Source organism: Varroa destructor, unplaced genomic scaffold (genome assembly GCF_002443255.2).
Source record: "Varroa destructor unplaced genomic scaffold, Vdes_3.0 BEIS01000002.1, whole genome shotgun sequence".
Lineage (NCBI taxonomy): Eukaryota > Metazoa > Arthropoda > Arachnida > Mesostigmata > Varroidae > Varroa > Varroa destructor.
The window spans coordinates 40,839,013-40,855,242 of record NW_019211455.1 but is presented as its reverse complement, the minus strand read 5'-3'; the positions used below and the strand labels follow the sequence as shown (position 1 = coordinate 40,855,242).

The 16,230-nt window shown below is 39.7% G+C and overlaps 2 protein-coding genes and 1 long non-coding RNA gene across 12 annotated transcripts in view; 1 reads left to right on the top strand and 2 right to left on the bottom strand.

The window, feature by feature from the left end:
* Window positions 1-132: 132 nt before the first annotated feature.
* LOC111245841 (regulator of nonsense transcripts 2-like) lies at window positions 133-6,030 on the bottom strand. The gene is made up of 12 exons (XM_022794705.2): window positions 5,719-6,030; window positions 5,131-5,258; window positions 4,396-4,533; window positions 3,797-3,988; window positions 3,383-3,520; window positions 3,060-3,209; window positions 2,726-2,842; window positions 2,331-2,462; window positions 1,711-1,833; window positions 1,470-1,578; window positions 887-1,083; window positions 133-730 (listed from the first exon to the last, which is right to left on the bottom strand). The coding sequence occupies exons 1-12, from the start codon at window positions 5,732-5,734 to the stop codon at window positions 434-436; spliced, it is 1,737 nt and encodes a 578-aa protein (XP_022650440.1). The 5' UTR covers window positions 5,735-6,030; the 3' UTR covers window positions 133-433.
* A 247-nt stretch (window positions 6,031-6,277) lies between these two features.
* On the top strand, window positions 6,278-16,230 carry LOC111245839 (uncharacterized). 2 transcript variants are annotated; one of them, XM_022794694.2, is made up of 12 exons: window positions 6,278-6,583; window positions 7,846-7,959; window positions 8,411-8,505; window positions 9,216-9,452; window positions 10,138-10,224; window positions 10,358-10,414; window positions 11,103-11,258; window positions 13,031-13,574; window positions 13,826-14,053; window positions 14,820-15,004; window positions 15,459-15,656; window positions 16,047-16,230. In XM_022794694.2, exons 1-12 carry the CDS (start codon window positions 6,533-6,535, stop codon window positions 16,201-16,203), a joined length of 2,109 nt encoding a protein of 702 aa, XP_022650429.1. In that variant the 5' UTR covers window positions 6,278-6,532; the 3' UTR covers window positions 16,204-16,230. The 2 variants fall into 2 exon arrangements, with proteins under 2 accessions (XP_022650429.1, XP_022650428.1); XM_022794693.2 differs by having other exon boundaries at window positions 6,279-6,583; window positions 11,100-11,258.
* LOC111245843 (uncharacterized) overlaps window positions 9,132-16,230 on the bottom strand; it is a 14,157-nt gene continuing 7,058 nt past the window's right edge. For 2 of the 9 annotated variants that reach the window (XR_015322586.1, XR_002671503.2), the window contains exons 3-5: window positions 14,799-15,625; window positions 11,028-11,345; window positions 9,132-9,600 (exon numbers count right to left, since the gene is read on the bottom strand). This is a non-coding gene — a long non-coding RNA (uncharacterized LOC111245843). Of the gene's footprint in view, window positions 9,620-10,672; window positions 10,734-11,027; window positions 11,346-14,798; window positions 15,626-16,230 lie in introns of all 9 variants that reach the window. The other 7 variants (XR_015322588.1, XR_015322587.1, XR_015322589.1 and 4 more) reach the window with 7 other exon arrangements.

Sequence of the window (16,230 nt, the reverse complement as noted above, 5' to 3'; positions counted from 1 at the left end):
ATATATAGTGTATGTGCCTATACGAGCATGGTAAATTTATTTAAATAATATACGCGATTTTTATAAAGCGAATCGGAGTTTTAACAGAGGTGCGGCGTCTCCAAAAGGAATCTTATGTGAAATATATTTTATTTATTTACATTCGTTTAGACTGCACCACATATTTTCAGAAACAACAAAAAATATAGACAACCATGAAGGTTCAACTTATTGGATGCCAAAGTAAGTTTTAAAGGACTGACGGAATTTTAAGCTTTGACCACTTTTAAAAATCTACGAACCTTGCTTTTTTTCATTTTAGAAATATACGGTACTTTCTAGAAAGGTATTTTCAGAAAAAAAAAAGAAAAATACTCCGTAGAAGCTTTTCACCCTGACTGTTTAAATTCAGTCGGTTTTCTATAGGGTCACGTAGGTTTCCAAACATTCCTACCTATAATATAATAATATACCTACGAAAAATATACCTAGAATACGGTTTAGCCGAAAATAAGTTTTTTTTTAAATGGATCGTAATAAATAAATTGAAGAATCTCTGAGCCGGTAGCAGGAATATCGTTAACTTACGATGAAGGAACAAGAATCGTCCACAGCACTCAACTAAATGGCAGCTCATATCAATCGCATGGTGAGAAAAGTCTCCAAGGAGCTTTTTCAAACAACGCAGTGTCTCGCTCATTGGAAGAACTCGGAATTTCGTCAGCTCCGCTAAAAAGCGAACAGTTTTAACCTAAATAACCGAAAGCACAAAAACATACCATTAGGCCCATATTAGACTGACGTTCCCAATCAAAGAATCATTTCTATAACCATAGTAATAGTGCCAGTGTAAATATTAACGGAAGAATAACACAATATTGAACAATAAACATGTATCCTAGAATACCTTGGTTTCTATATTCATCTGGTCCTTCTTGCGAAGCTGATACGAGAAGTCCTTGAGCAGCAACGCGCACAGCTCCTCTCCGAGATCAACAGCGACTGGTTTAAGGATAGCTACGAGTCGCGAATACAGCGGAAGCAGGTCGAGACGGGTTCGAGGCACGAGGAAAAGCGCTCGCGTCAATTTATACCGATTTGGCCCTGTAGATTTCGAACACGAAAGATCAGCCCCACTAGCGAATGAGAACAGCTGCTAATAAATTTATATAATCAAAATAACATCACATGTGACTCGTGTTGTTCTTGTTTAACAACAAGTTCATATTGTTTTTATTAATATGATCATTATTATGGCAGTCGCCGTGTGGGCGCACTGGCAACGAGTTCGCCTATTCATATAGGGGTATGATCTCGATTCAAAACGCACTATAGATGCACTTTATTTCATACTGGAGGCCACATGTTTGAATGTCTAACGGCAATACAGGATGTAAGCAATTTGTAACATTTTTTTCATTTTGTGGTAACCGCTTAGTCCTAAGCTAGAAGTTGATCGAATAACAAAATTGAAACGCATCAAGACTTACGGGTGTTAAGGTTGAAGCAGAACTGTTCCGCCATCTGGTCGATGGTGTCTCGATTAAGACACTGAGGCAGCTGTTTGAGGAATAAGTCCAACTGCGGCTTCGTTTCAACCTGTGAAGGGCAATGTACAAAATAATGCATAATATTGATAACACGAAACATTGGCTCGGCCGAAGCTCACTAAGGGTTCGCACAGATGACAATCATCGCGTCTGCCCTATTGGCAACGCGTATGTCGCTTACCTTTCGCATCTCTTTTTCCGCTTTTTCGGCCAGATCCTCCTCAGCTTCGGCCTCACCTCCGGCGCCTTCGGGTGACGGCGATACCGATTTCTCTTCGTCTCGACCGAGTTCGTCATAGTTTTCCTAGATCGTTGTAGGTAAAATTCATAACGATTAGAATAATTCTACTGAAACAGAATTCTTCGCTGGAGGACGAATTTCCCGGAGGCAGGAAAAGAGCAGCTGAAACTTTTCAGAGTGTACGACCTACCTCCCAAGGTTTATTGCCCGAATTAAAGAGGAAACCAATTCGGTTCCATTTTCGAGACAGTTATATTCCTGCTGGATAAACGTCACATAAAAATGCTCTAGTAGTAAGCTTCTTGTTAATCTTTTGAGTTTTGACATATATTTTCTTCTTCTGCAGGACTCAGTTAATTTTGCGAAGAAAAATCCCTTAAGCCCTAATCGGGCACCAATGTCCAACGTCTCGTGGCTGGGAGCCCAGTGTGCTACCCACCTAGGCATCGTGCCAGTTGGAAAAGTTTCAGTTGTCCGTGCGCAAATTTCTCGTTGTGCACACGATAATCAAATGGTTCAATACCCACCCGATCCCTGTCTTTGTCGAGTCTTTGTCTAACCTTGTCGTCCTTAGTATTGTCCTTCAAAATTGCGGGCATAATGGCTTTTAAATCTGGAAGATGTTCGTAGAATGCCTGCGTGTCCGAATCTTCCCATAAGGATTCTTCCGACAACTCCGTCTCTATTAACACCTGTGTGTGTTATATGAATGAGAAATGAATAAAATAAACAAGATAAGATTAAATATTTAGTTGTTTCTAACTCTAGCAAATTGCGGCTTTCGTATATGAAATTAGATACGGCGATGGATTCTTGCCACAAATCAACGTGCTAAATTTCGTATCAACTCAATTTTAATCATTATGTCCGTACTAGACTAGTTAAAATAGTACAATAATATAAATATGTGTGTAACCTCTTAAGATAGTACGATCATATAGGTTTGAATACGTACTCCCTGCACGATTCCCTCGCCCTCGGGTGGTTCTTCCGGTTCGCTGAACTGTGGTGCGCTTTCTCCTAGCAATCCTGCCAGCTGCTCAAGTGAACTCGTCAATTTGACAAATGTCATCTGTCATAAGGATTGATAACGAGGCGAAGACTATTGTTTAGAAATGTCGCAAGCGCTGTGAGTTGTTGTTGTTCACTAGCTCTGATATTTTCGGCAGGAGCAGCATCTGGCTAGCCGTCTTTGCCTGTCCGCTTACTACGGGCTAATCATTTGTGGCACTAGTTATCGCTGTTGTTTATGTGATAAACACTATTTCCTAGTTAGCGCTTAGTGGTACCTGAGCATTCTCCAATTTTTCCGTCATCTCCTGCGGCGCAACCCCTTTTGATTGTACTGTGTGTTTATGTTTCTTCTGCATTTTACACAGCTCGCCATGTTCGCGAGTTGCATATCGACAAATCGACTTAAAATATTCACGCACCATCATCTGCAAAGAACAAGAGTAGCGATCAAGTTGAGCGTCGTACTAGAATACCTTTAGATTTCAAAACGTAATGTTGTTTTTGAAAAATTACGCGGGCGTCCTCTAAAGACCACACAGCGCGAAAGATATCGACACCGACACATATATTAATTAGATAGCGATTTGGTTCAGCTCACCTGAAGTAACTTTTGCTTGTCGAGAGGCACATAAATATCATTCGGTGCCCCAGGACTAAGCGCGAGAAGGTCCTCTCCGCAGCTCTTACACAATGAGATCACTGCACTTAATGACTGCTGGCTTTGATTACACATTTCCTAAAAAATGCAGTTATACATATATATATATTCGCACAGTCTTTTCAGATGGCATGGCTTTTTTCTTAGTTGAACCGAAATTTGCTCTTCTCATCACGTTTTTTTATATGCCTTACGAGCCGATGCCATTACTTACGAATAGTTTTCTTTTTGAACACATAGAATTGAATTTTAGTTCAACCTTATTCCTAATGATTCATTCATTGTACTATAATATAGAATATTTTAATTCGTTTGCAACTGATCTGCCACAATTGTACCAAACATATAACTAACTTGTAAAAAATGCTTGAGTAGTTGAAATCCTTCTTTTAACGGGAACACTCCGGCGAGGAGGAGTTCGGCACTAAGTCGGAGATCCACTCGAGCTTTGGCAGGGTTTACTGCTTGAGACGACACCGATTTCTGTATGCAGTCAAGTAACGAACTGGCAAAATCGGCGTACTCTACATGAAGTCGAGAGCACACCTGTGACCGTGTAGTTGTAGTTTATTAGTAAAAATTCCATAAAATCAATGTTGCCCCTCTATTACGTAGTGAAAATATTCGGCGCGATCACCGGCATAGTCTGTTATCAAATTCCTAAGTGTTTTGTCCTGTATCCCATTATTATTAAAGTATTCAAAACACGTATAATTCTGCATCCCGAAGCTAATTTCGAATTGATGATAGCTTTAATATAGTAAATTTTCAAAAAAGGTATCGCTGAATAGAAAACTCTTCATACCTACGGACGTGCGTACGCTGAAGTGTTGTTTGAAATAGCAGATACGGAGAATCGACGATGGGTATTGTATTCTATCAAAAACGCATTATATATTGATTTTTTAAGCATCTTTTGGCATGCTCTTGAATTCATAGGGAACAATACTAACCTGTACAAGCGAAGTGATATCGCTGAGCTTAAACTTTGACTCCACAATCGCTTGGCAAATTTCCGAGATGTACTTTGACAGATTAAGTGATCGAATGTCATTGAGAACCGATAATTGTTGAGCTTCGCTGAAGGTTTTCTGTAGAATAGAGCCACGACACTTTATACTAGGCACTCAACGTACAGAATATTGTAGTAATAAAAAAAAAATAGTGTACAAGGTTAGACCATACATTTCGTGTAAATATCAGTGTAAAATAAAAATACAATGTTTATTCCTCATTGATTTAACCAGACTGTGTTAAATTCTCTGCATCAAAAGAAATTGGTTCCATTGTCCTTCACTGTCAACGAGCATTCGCAAATAATAAAAATGAACTCGAAAGAACATACTTCATAAGTAAGATTCTGTATAGTATTGAGTTGGAACCCTGGTTGCTGCCATTAACCATTTAATAGTAATTTCCTTAACAGGCAAAAGAGAATCTGACGATCCTTTTTATGTTTCGGTTTCGATTTTGTATGGTCTTCATTTTCGACTCACGTTAGTGTGACGCCATTTTTTATCATACTTTTAAAAAAAAAATCGAATTTTATACAACACATTTTCTAGTGGTGCTGCTAAATCTAATTATTTTTAGCTTAGCTTCTGCTAATCTTTTAAAACAGTAATATTTGGCTATATCTCACTTAAAAAAAAGCAATCAAAATCAAGTAGAAAATTAAAATTACGCACAATTTTTCGTACAAACGCCGTATTTTTCTTAAGGCTGGAGTCTCTGAGTGCCAGAGCATTTTCGGTAGCGCGAACCGGAGCCAAATTTTCCCGCCGCAGCTCGGATCGAATCCCTCCAAACGTTTTGCCTACACATTAAGGTTGTTGAGGATAAATTTAATTATGTGTCTACTAGTGAAATATTTGAAAAGTATAAAGGAGATTGCCATGATGAAAGAATAAGCGAAGGAAGGCCTACGGAACGTAAACACCGCCTGGTCAGTCTCAACAGGCTCTACAACAGAAAATGTTTACACGACGGACCATAATCCGCCATCTGCTCTGTGGTCGAAGACAACGCCTAACGTGCCAGAATTCACGAAGTAATATTGGCAAGGTAAAAGTAAATTACGATGTCAACTTTAAACTGTTAGTTTATTCTTTTACGATGCGTGCTGTACAGAAATGCACTGATAGATAAATCCAAGTACACTGTTGCTTGTCTTCGGGAGTCTTTAAGCCCGTGTTTTCAACTTTTTATCATATTATTTTGCTATTGAACGCATAATTTTCTGCTGAAGTTGAGTACCAATATAACACGAAATTCACCTTTGTCATCAGCCATTTTCGAGTTCTTTCACAAATTGACACATGAAGATCCTCTATCCAAATGTCATTTTAATCCTTGTAAAGTTGCACTGATAGCGAAGATTGCATTTTGCACCAAAGTTGCACTGAGACACTTTCAATGGACGAGAGCAAACGCAGATACCTGCTCAAAATCGCTGGCTGACTTCACTCGTGAATTCAAACAGTCAAGACTTGTGTAGATTTAAAGATTGACACACGCTCCGTCGATTAGCGGCAAACCCGCGGAAGTCCTAAAACCTGAAGGTTAATCTGGAATTGTGCCAATCCCTTTGCTGTCAATATTTTTATGTCGGGGCACTTTACATAACTTCCGTTCTCTTTCAAATTACAATTATTGAGCTATAATGCGATCGCTAGTGTTCTCAGCTGTATTTAATATTGGTTATGCCAATTTTTCGAAAAATAAAAACAAATGAGTAGGCATCTTGTTTCCTGCGAGATGATCCACACAAACAATCAACACAGCGAGCAGCGCCTGCCGCCACAGCAAATCGTCTATTCCGAAATATTTACAAAGTGAGTTTGCGGAACCATCCATCGTGTTCGAGTGTCCGCGACACTGTTCTTTAGGAAATAAACACTCGGCGTGCGGATAGCTTCGGAGAATGGCAGTAGCCCCCACAATAGCATCTCTCTCAATGCTATTGCTGTCACCGGAGTGGAAATTTAGCAGCTATTTATATTGAAGTTTCGTCCCATCTTCTGAGTCCGCGCAAATCCGCTCTATACGCCGTGTCAGTAGTTCCACATTCGCTGGTGTCGTTATTGCACAATGGTGAGACATCGTGTACGATCGCCTGACCTGCGTCGCCGCAACCGACGGGTGAGTCTTGTAAGCTTTTCATTCCCGGCTTATCTCGAGTCTGAATCGACCTCGTTGAAATGCTTCATTCGTTGATATTTATGTTGCCATCTCGTAATTATGGTTGCGAGTATACAGTTTCTTTTATGGGGTTGCGTTTTTGGCCGTGTGGGAGACCTCTTATACGTTTGGGAAAAACGTTTACCTGATGCATGTTTTCATTGTTAATTATTAAAAAAATATCGACTAAGCGGTTTAATTTTACGTAAAATAGTAACTCTTCACTACTCTTAGTGACATAACAAAGTAGGCGCCATGACCGACGTAGACGTTTGTTATTTTCGGGCGAAAAATCGGGGAAACGACTTAACGTATTTGAGAGAGCCGGTATCTTACAACTTGAATGGCATTCAACACATTTGCTGCAGTAATCCATTGCCGGATAATTAGGACACTACGGTGGTGGGAGCTTAATTAGGACGTGGCTGAAACCTGCTACCGTTTGAAGTCCTCTATTGTGTTTTGCTTAGTTTTCTACCATGTTTCCTCTATTTAATATTTCTACTATGATTATCTATTGTGCATCAAAACAACCCAAGGGAAATAGAAATGTATGAAGAGTACTGTAGTACCGCCTTACATTGCCGAACAGTTTTCCGCAGGAAGTTTGGTTAAAGGAAATAAATGAGTAAATTCAATTTATAAGGTTCCTTTATTGGAAGATGACACACCAGGTACAGTACGGTGTTCTCAAAAGACCCCCAACAGTGGAATATTGCTCATTAAGCTTTTTATAATTCATAGGTCCCGCTGACATGGTTCACGGTGTCCAATAAAATCTGTTCACACATAGATGCCTGCCTAACCCTGGCAGCCTGTGATGACCATCGTAACACACAAATATGGTCCTGCTAGTCAAAGTAGTGTAAAAATCAATACTATCCTAGAGTTAGAAACAGGAGAACATAACCATTTAGAGAAGCTTCTAATGCGATTGAAGAATGCCGCTTAAAGTCCCACAACATCGTGGCAAAAACGTCCATAAATAAGATTTATATATTAACCTTTTTAAGAAAATATACATATTTATCTTCTAGGTAAGACAAATGGTTTGGACGGCGACCAATATAAGACATGGCATTTGTTGACTTAGCCCTTACGCTTTTAGGGTAATCGCCAGGAACTTGTGATTTTTTTTACGTATGGCGAATATTTATTTTGAAAATGCGCTAATTGTGAAATGTATATGTTGTTGTTGTCATCGTTGGTGAACACGAACGCAGGCGGATTCTTCAGACTCAGATGGCTATTTTCAAGCGCCTCTTGTAGTTAGACCGATGGAACTGCGGGTGTCCCCATTGCGCGAGGAAAGAGCATATAGAAGCCCGGACACGAAGGTAAGATAGCATCTGCTTAATAGTGAAATCTTACATTGAATCTGCCTTTGATTTTTCATCAGTCGGTTTTCATCGAGCACGTATGCACGTCGTATGCGGACCCCAGCCTTCGGAGCTCTAAGTGAAATTTCAAAACGTGGCTGAAAATTGCAAGACAGTGAAATGTGTATGACAAAGGCCTCAGTAACGAAATGTTTGATTTGGAAGCAAGCAAACTTATACGTTATTGTCTTGTCTATAATGATAACCACTTCCGAGCTCCACATTGGATTTCAAACCTACCGGTAGTTATTATAACGAGGCTTATATTGTAATTGGCGAATAGTGCACCTTGACATGTAGCAATGAATTTTGAGATTACATGCCCGATACTTCGTTTAGTGGATTCCCTGTAACTTATCACGAACGCGAGGATCACGAAATTTGAACGTTCTATCTGTTGCCGTTTCAGGAATATAAACACGCACACAAGAAGCGCCGGCCTCCGAGTTTGCCGCCTTCAGAGAGCTCAAGCGACGAGGAGGTCGAATCTGGCAGCCAAAGCGAGTAAGTATCGATAGTGATTATTATCGTATCGCTCTTGGGGGCAGTACAGCGGTAATAAGGTCGTTTTGCATTGTGGACCGGGCCCTATTTCTATATTTCTTTTTAGGGGGTACTCGGTACCCAGGTGGTTGCTACGGTAGCTAATACTTCTGCAGATGCCAAGGAATGGATCGTTGTGTATTACAGCCTAATCTTAAGTATGTCTAGGCATTACCTAGAATATTTTTAGGCCGACTTTCAATCCTGCGCTGATATTTTAACCTTATGAAGTATGATATATTGGGTATGTTATTAGGAAATATGTCTGTAGGTTTATTAGCACCCTAGTACGACTTATTTCCGTAGCATGGAACCTTCGTAGGATTAATATAATTATTATTGTTAATTATTGTTCCATACAGGGCTATTTTTATCACATAGTGCACGAAAAATATGTACAGTCATTTAGAAACTGGTTTTTCATAAGTAATGTGCCTATTATATTGAATGTCTTACTTCTCAGACGATTGCCTAAAGGGATTCATATCGAAATTAGTTATACATTTATAAAGACCTCACTGGCCTAGTGACTCCAAGCGCTTAAATGCAAACGATCGATCGGTATTCCCTGGGGAACAGTAAGTGAATCATATAAATTAGAAACATACGTTTATTAATTGGTACATATAATTTCTTTCGGTTTTCTTCATAAATCCGTTTTTGTGTTTCAGATCGAGTTCAGGCAGCGGCAGTTCGGAAAGCGAATCTGGCTCAGAGTCCGGTAGCGGCAGCGATGACGAAAGCGGATCCAATATGAGCGGTTCGAACAGTGGCTCTGAGAGCGGCAGTGAGAGCGGCAGTAGCGAAAACGAGAGTGAGTCAGGGGGATCCGATGATGAACGCAATGACAAAGGCAGCCGACGGCATCGAAACGAGCAACCCCGGCGCGTCAGTAAACATCGAAGTCGGTAGGCAGTCGAACAAGTGCAAGAGGTAGAAGGGGATGCGGTTGTTAGGTTATATCAAAGATATGCCATGCGCAGATAACCGGTGAGCTTCTGAGTTTCACATACCAGTAAAGACTCGGAATCGGAACTTAAAATAGTCTTTCGTTTTCTGGAAAAAAAAATTGCCCCTTTCATTAGGGGAAGAAATGAAAATGGGTATGAGGTCTAGTGCTTACGGGGCAGTGCAACAGTATGGTTAACATAGATCTTCGCTTGGTCTGGTAAGAAGCCGATTAAGAGTTATTGTCTTGCAGCTCATCGCAATTTATATGAGGCCTCCAACAGTAAGACTGCATTGGGCTTTTCTAGAAAGTACACTACTACCGTTATGTGCGCGTCATTTCGAAACAGGGTTTTGTCGGAAACTATGTTATGGAAAATAAAAAAAAAAGTGAAATTTGTTGGCTTTAGAGAATACTAGCATTTTGGTAGAATGTGTGAGGCTTGGAATAGATGGAAGTCCGCAAACGATTATATATTACCAGTAGAGTACAGCAAATCACATAATTAGGCATCCTTCCTAATTATTCTTCTATATACACCTTGTTCTCGACTCAAAAGTATTAAAAAAATACTTTTGCAGTGTGCTTATTAATTCAGTCTACTAAGAAACAAGCCTAACATTGTTATCCATGAAAATACGCAGATCGCCCGTGGAACGACGACTGTCACCTAGAAAGAAGAAAGCGCGTAATCGTCAGCCTTCGCCACCCAGAAAACGTGATAAAGAAAGGTATTTTGAAGTAAAATGGGCTCTAAATAGCTGAGCAACGCATATAACGGCAATATTGATGCTATTTTTTTCACTTTTCAGTAATTTTAGTGCTTGTAACGTAATCATTTTACGTTTGTCATCACCGTTTTAGGAGACGTAGTGGCTCACCACCTGCCCGTTCGCCAGAGAGGAGGCGACACAAGGAAAAGTTAGTACTTTGCCGTTTTTTTTTTTTACCTGTTGTGCTGTTTTCTACGTTCGTCACCAAATCTGTTTAAAACGGTGCTTTTCTGTCAATTGTCAGATTGGTTTCTAGTGTTCTCTACATTACATAAATTAGCATAGGTTCATTAACAAAAATGTAAGGTACGAATGTTTCGACTTACTTTGGAAATATCTATGTCCTGTATACGTAAAGATATTATTATTATCTTAAAACCTTCTTTATGCCTACAAATATTCTTACAGGATTACGACGAACGTTCATTCGTTTAAGGATGTTGGCTTCTTCAATCCTAAAGTTTGTTCTGAAATTGTTTGAAAAAGTCCTGAAAATGATTAGCTGTGCAATCATTGGAATACATAGGCCATAGAAACACGCTTGTTTAGGGTTTCCTTTCAACCGTATTAGGCGAGTTACGTTACGTTTCTGTGATGGCATTGTGGGTAACATATATGCGTGAAAATCTTGAGGGACACGTAGTGGTCTGGGGTCTCGTAAATGCGCCTTGTTTCGTGCTGTTCTCTAGCTATCAGATAAAATGCCTAACGGGGTACCGGACGTACGACTCAGATCATTCGCCTTTAAAGATCGTGCATACCATCTTTGAACGTGCAGGCGAAAACGTATAACACCCATGATTTTATTCACATGCGTGTCTTTATGAATGTAGCAGGAGAAAACGGAGTGTTTCTGCAGAACGCCATCGATTACGCTTCTCTAGCCCAAACGGTCACCGTAAGAAGACATCATCGCCGAATCGCCGAAGTTCACACATGGCATCTCGAAGAGACCGTAGACGATCGAGGGACCGACGAAAAAGCCCTCCGAGGTAACACTACGTAGCCACTAGTGTCTTCACTTCATTAAATTTTTATTTTTATTTTTATATCTCTAATTGTGAATTAGATAACTCTAACTGAAAACAAATAACAAGAAACCATAGATCATGAACAGCGTGAGTCAATTATAATGTAGTCGTTGATTTTATTATTACAATTTTTGTGTAACTTGCAAGTAATAGACGAGGGGTGGCTTTCAATAGTTCTTGGAATTTTGTTTTTTCGTTAAGAATATTTTAGCAATTATAATATTACATTACAGAGAGAGAGCATTTTGTACTGAATTTTAAAATGTCTTAAGCTGAAATGGTTATATAATACATAAAATAGAGTTGAATTTGCCATACTATGAAGTAAGTACTGTTGAAAAAAAAAAGAAAGAACACCATATCTGAATATCTAACCTTTCCTTGCTCTGTTTTGAAAATCAAAGTTGACCAGAAGACTAATCAGCTTTTTCCCGGTACTTATTATATTTGCCTATAGTTAAAATGTAAATAACTATCCAACTGCCAGTAACGAATCAAAATTCATAAATTTCAGCCGTGTGTATTTCATTTAACAGAAGGTGGTTAATACATAAGCAATTTAAATATTAGACTGGGCAATATGTTGCCGTTTCCAACAGCTTTCCTTTCCTACTTCCTTTCGTTTATTGGTTAATTTGACACATCATTCAAAAGCGCTTTTTCTGCTCTTTTAGCGTGCTACAATGGTCGTGCGTTGTGAACACTTTTCTAGCCTAACCGAATTTTTCAAAGATGTATATTCCGTCTAGTAAAAGAGTGCACTTTATGTGTTATACATTTCTTAAACATTGACGAAACAGCTTGGTAAATTTGCCTTGTGTGAGACTAATTTGCTAAGTATGGAAACGGTATCCGAAACTTACAGGATATGCGCTGCTCTAGTCAACCTTTTGGGTTTGACGATGATCATCTGAAGGCACTTTTGACAAACAATTCTTGGATCATCAGCTACAAAAGCATCGTTAACCGTTTTAATTAAAATTTAAGTAAAAACACCTTACCCTTATTCTAGTCCCTTTCGTTTATACAAAGACTTAGAACTTATGTATCCCATAAACTTTCTGAATCTAATAAAACATTACGGTTTAATGTTGCATTTTAACTTCTCACTTGTTGTCGAGCAAGATTCGGCCAGAATAATCAATTTCATGCATAGAATCGTCACAGGTGATGAGGAGTGGTGTTTATACGTCAATATTAACCGAAGATTGGAATGGGTAGCTTCAGGAAAGAAGCGAAAGCCTGGGGCCCAATTAGATCCTCATTTTAAAAAAGACTACGCCTCAAGTCTGCAGGAACCGAAAGTGCTTGATTTATTCGAAGTTGCTTCCTATGATCTAGACAGTGGATCGGCACATTAATTTAGTCTAGCTGTATTGAATAAGCCAGGCTTCTCAAAAATAAAAAACCCTACCAACGAGGTCAAACTGTTCTGCTCTATGACAACGCGAGGCCACACGCGGCACATACTCTCAAGCTGCTCTTTCAAATTCCAAATAAAGAGCCTTGCTTTTCTACGTTGGTTGACAGTTCCTTGCTTTTTTCGTTTATTGGGCAATCACTATTAGAGCTTTAATTCAAAACGTGGTTGGAAATCCACTACTGTCTAGCAAAATAACGTATATCATTTAATCGCAAGACGAGGAAAAGTCGTGTACGATGACGGGGAATATATAACATAATCTATTCACACAGGCATAAAAATAACAAAATGAAATATCAAAACATTTCAGGAGACAAAGCGATAAAAACCGAAGACGTGGTAGCAGCATGGAACGAAAACGGTCGTCGCCTTCATCCAGGCGTCGTGGCGATAGGGATCGTGGAGAAAGCCCTCGGCGACGAAAAGGTTCGCTGTCACGGCGAGAACCTAGAGACAGTTCACCTAAGCGAAGTCGAGCAGCTTCACCTCACCGGGCTTCGCGAAAGGAATCTCCTAGACGAAGGTCCTCGCCGCTATCACGAGATCGAGACGACTCGAGAGAAAAAGGCAAAGGAGGTCACAGGGATCGTCGGGAGGGGCGAAGATCATCGCCGAGGAGCGGCCGAGGAGACGATGATAAAAAAAATGAGAGAAAAAGCGATGCCGGTGCAGATGAGGTCAAGAAAACTAATAAGGATGCGCCAAGCAGAGGGTCGCAAAACGAAAAAAGCGACGACACTCGCGGACGAAACGGAAAGAAACCGGATAGCGATGAAAAGAAAGTGGAGGAGTCCCGCGATAGCGGGCGCACAAAGTTCAAGCAAGAAAAAGTTTCGCCAATTCACGTCACCAAGGTGAATGCGTATGAATATTTGTCAATTTGTGTAATTGGCGTAAGTATTGTGGAAAATCCTGTTACGTTCTTCATATACCAACCATTACAAAAAACCCACTTAGTAATTGTATCATTGCGCAAATACGAACGACGCATCGCGCTCAAAAACCTACCCCAAATATGCGTAAAATATGATATGATTTGAGATAGTTCGGTTATTAATGGAATAAGGTTGAGTTACGTATGCTAAACATTACGTTTCAATTCTAGGTAAAGGATGAGCCCGCCACACCTGAGCGTTCTAAATGGGAAGATACAGATGCGGACAAGTCATTGCATGGTGTTAAACGAAGTGCCGGCGACGATGGTGACCGACCAAAAGGCGGGAAAAGGGCGCGAGGTCGCGCTGACGACAAACGAAAAAATCGTGCTACAGAAGAACCGGACGATAAATTCGAATGGGGCAAATCAGAAGATAATGTCAAACCTGAAGGCGAGGTAAAGGTCAATTTTTTGCCGGACTAGGGGTGTATTGAATTTTAAGAAACCATTTTCATCACTGGCTGCTTAGCATAGGAGTATATGGTGACGTGGTATTCATAATTCAGGTAAATTCGGTAGCGGGAATAGGCACAGTTAATTTTGAGCAGCTGTGTCAAATAATAGCGTGTTTACAACAGTATTTATATGCAAAACTCAAAATATAAATATTTTTCTATTGGTTCTACCAAATGACTGAACAGTTGTTTACCAAGCAGTGAACGTTAGAGAGCCTGAGGTAAAAATCTTTCTCCTAGAGTATCCAAAAGCATGCTTTTGTGGAGCAGTCTAAGTGTTTTATGATGGGCCTTTCGGAAATACTCGAACTACCAAAGGTGAATATTAGTTAAATATTAGGTAAGAGCTGATATTCTACTAAAGATTGGTATCCTTCCGAGATCCGTCTTATCGGCACGCAGGCCCCGAACAACGAGCTGCCAAGGTATAAGAGGCTGCGGAACAATATTGGTTTTCGCCGGGCCTCTGACTCTCACTTCCCTAATCTGGTCGTAATCCAGATGTTAAGGGGCATCCTCGAAATAGAGAATTCACCCCAGTATGTGAGGATGTAGTCTTAAAATAGCGATGTATTTCTATAAAATATGTTTGTAAGGGAATACTATATTCTAGTAATACGTATGTTACATAGACTCATTATCGTCATGAAAAACACTTCTAACATGCTTAGTTTACTTCTACTTACGTTACCGTACTTGCGTTTTAGTTAAAACCTGAAGATAAGAAAAAGGCAGATCTAGGATTGTCGGGTAAACTCGCCGAAGATACAAACGTATTTAATGGAGTGGTCGTGAAATACAATGAACCACCTGAAGCAAAAAAACCAAAGCGACGATGGCGTCTCTATGTGTTCAAGGGAGAAGAAAGTTTACCCTTCATACCATTGCACAGGTATACGTGAATTATTCAAACCTACATGAATTGTTAATCAACAGTTGCAAACACACTGCTTTGATTGAAATTCTATCAAATAGCCCGGATTATTTTGTGCCTACTTACTAGCTAGATATAATTGTGAGCTTATAGAAGAAATCAAATATTTATCCCCTAAATATTGTGGTTTAGTGTATATGTATACATATTTAGTATATACGTATACAGCGTATAAATCTTTCGATTTTTACGAGACTTCCCTCAGGGCACAGTCGGTAGAGTCTCTGACCAGTGCATATACTATACGCTTATAATTAATATCGTATTATTTTCGAAAGTTGTGATATTCAATTAAGTGCATATGACGGTAGTTTTTAGTTAAAGTACTACCATATAAATCTGGATTGTTGTTTCGTGGAAACCTAATAAAATTATATTTCTCATGCACCTTCGTGTATCGTATTGCAAACAGACAAAGCGCTTACCTTATCGGACGTGACCGTAAAGTAGCGGACATCCCTATCGATCATCCCTCATGTTCCAAACAGCACGCTGTTCTCCAATACCGATCTGTAGCTTACGAAAGACCGGACGGGTCTACGGGCCGCAGAGTGCGTCCCTACGTCATTGATCTCGAGTCTGCCAACGGGACATTCGTCAACAATAAAAGGTGGGGAAAAATCACATCGTATGTGAAAATAACTAGTCAGGTTTTGTGTTAGATGATTTTTGTACATACGTCTCAAACCTTTTCTGAGCAAAATTCGCTAAACGCTTCTTGTCTGTGATGCATTTTTTTGCATTTCTTACAGCCAATCATAATATGAAAATACCACTAATGCGGTATTATGTCAAGAAGTATTAAAGATAGTACATTTAAATTTGGTGTTGTAAAACTGGCGTCAAAAACGGCGACAGTGAAAAATCGGCTTGTTTAATCTTAATCGTAATGCTTTATCGGGCTTTCACAAACGAAAACATGCAATGTCTTACATAAGCGTACTATAGTTACGACCAAAACTTATGTAGAGGATATATTACATATCTCGGCTTGTTTCAGAATCGATGCTCGGCGATTTGTGGAATTATTTGAGCAAGACGTCATCAAATTTGGGTTTAGTAGTCGGGAGTATGTTATTTTGCCGGAGGATGCCGCCGAAACCGGACAAAAGGAAGACGGTGCTCAAGAAACTGCACAAGAACCTGTGGGACCTTAGATATCGTATATCTAAATGGTTCTATAT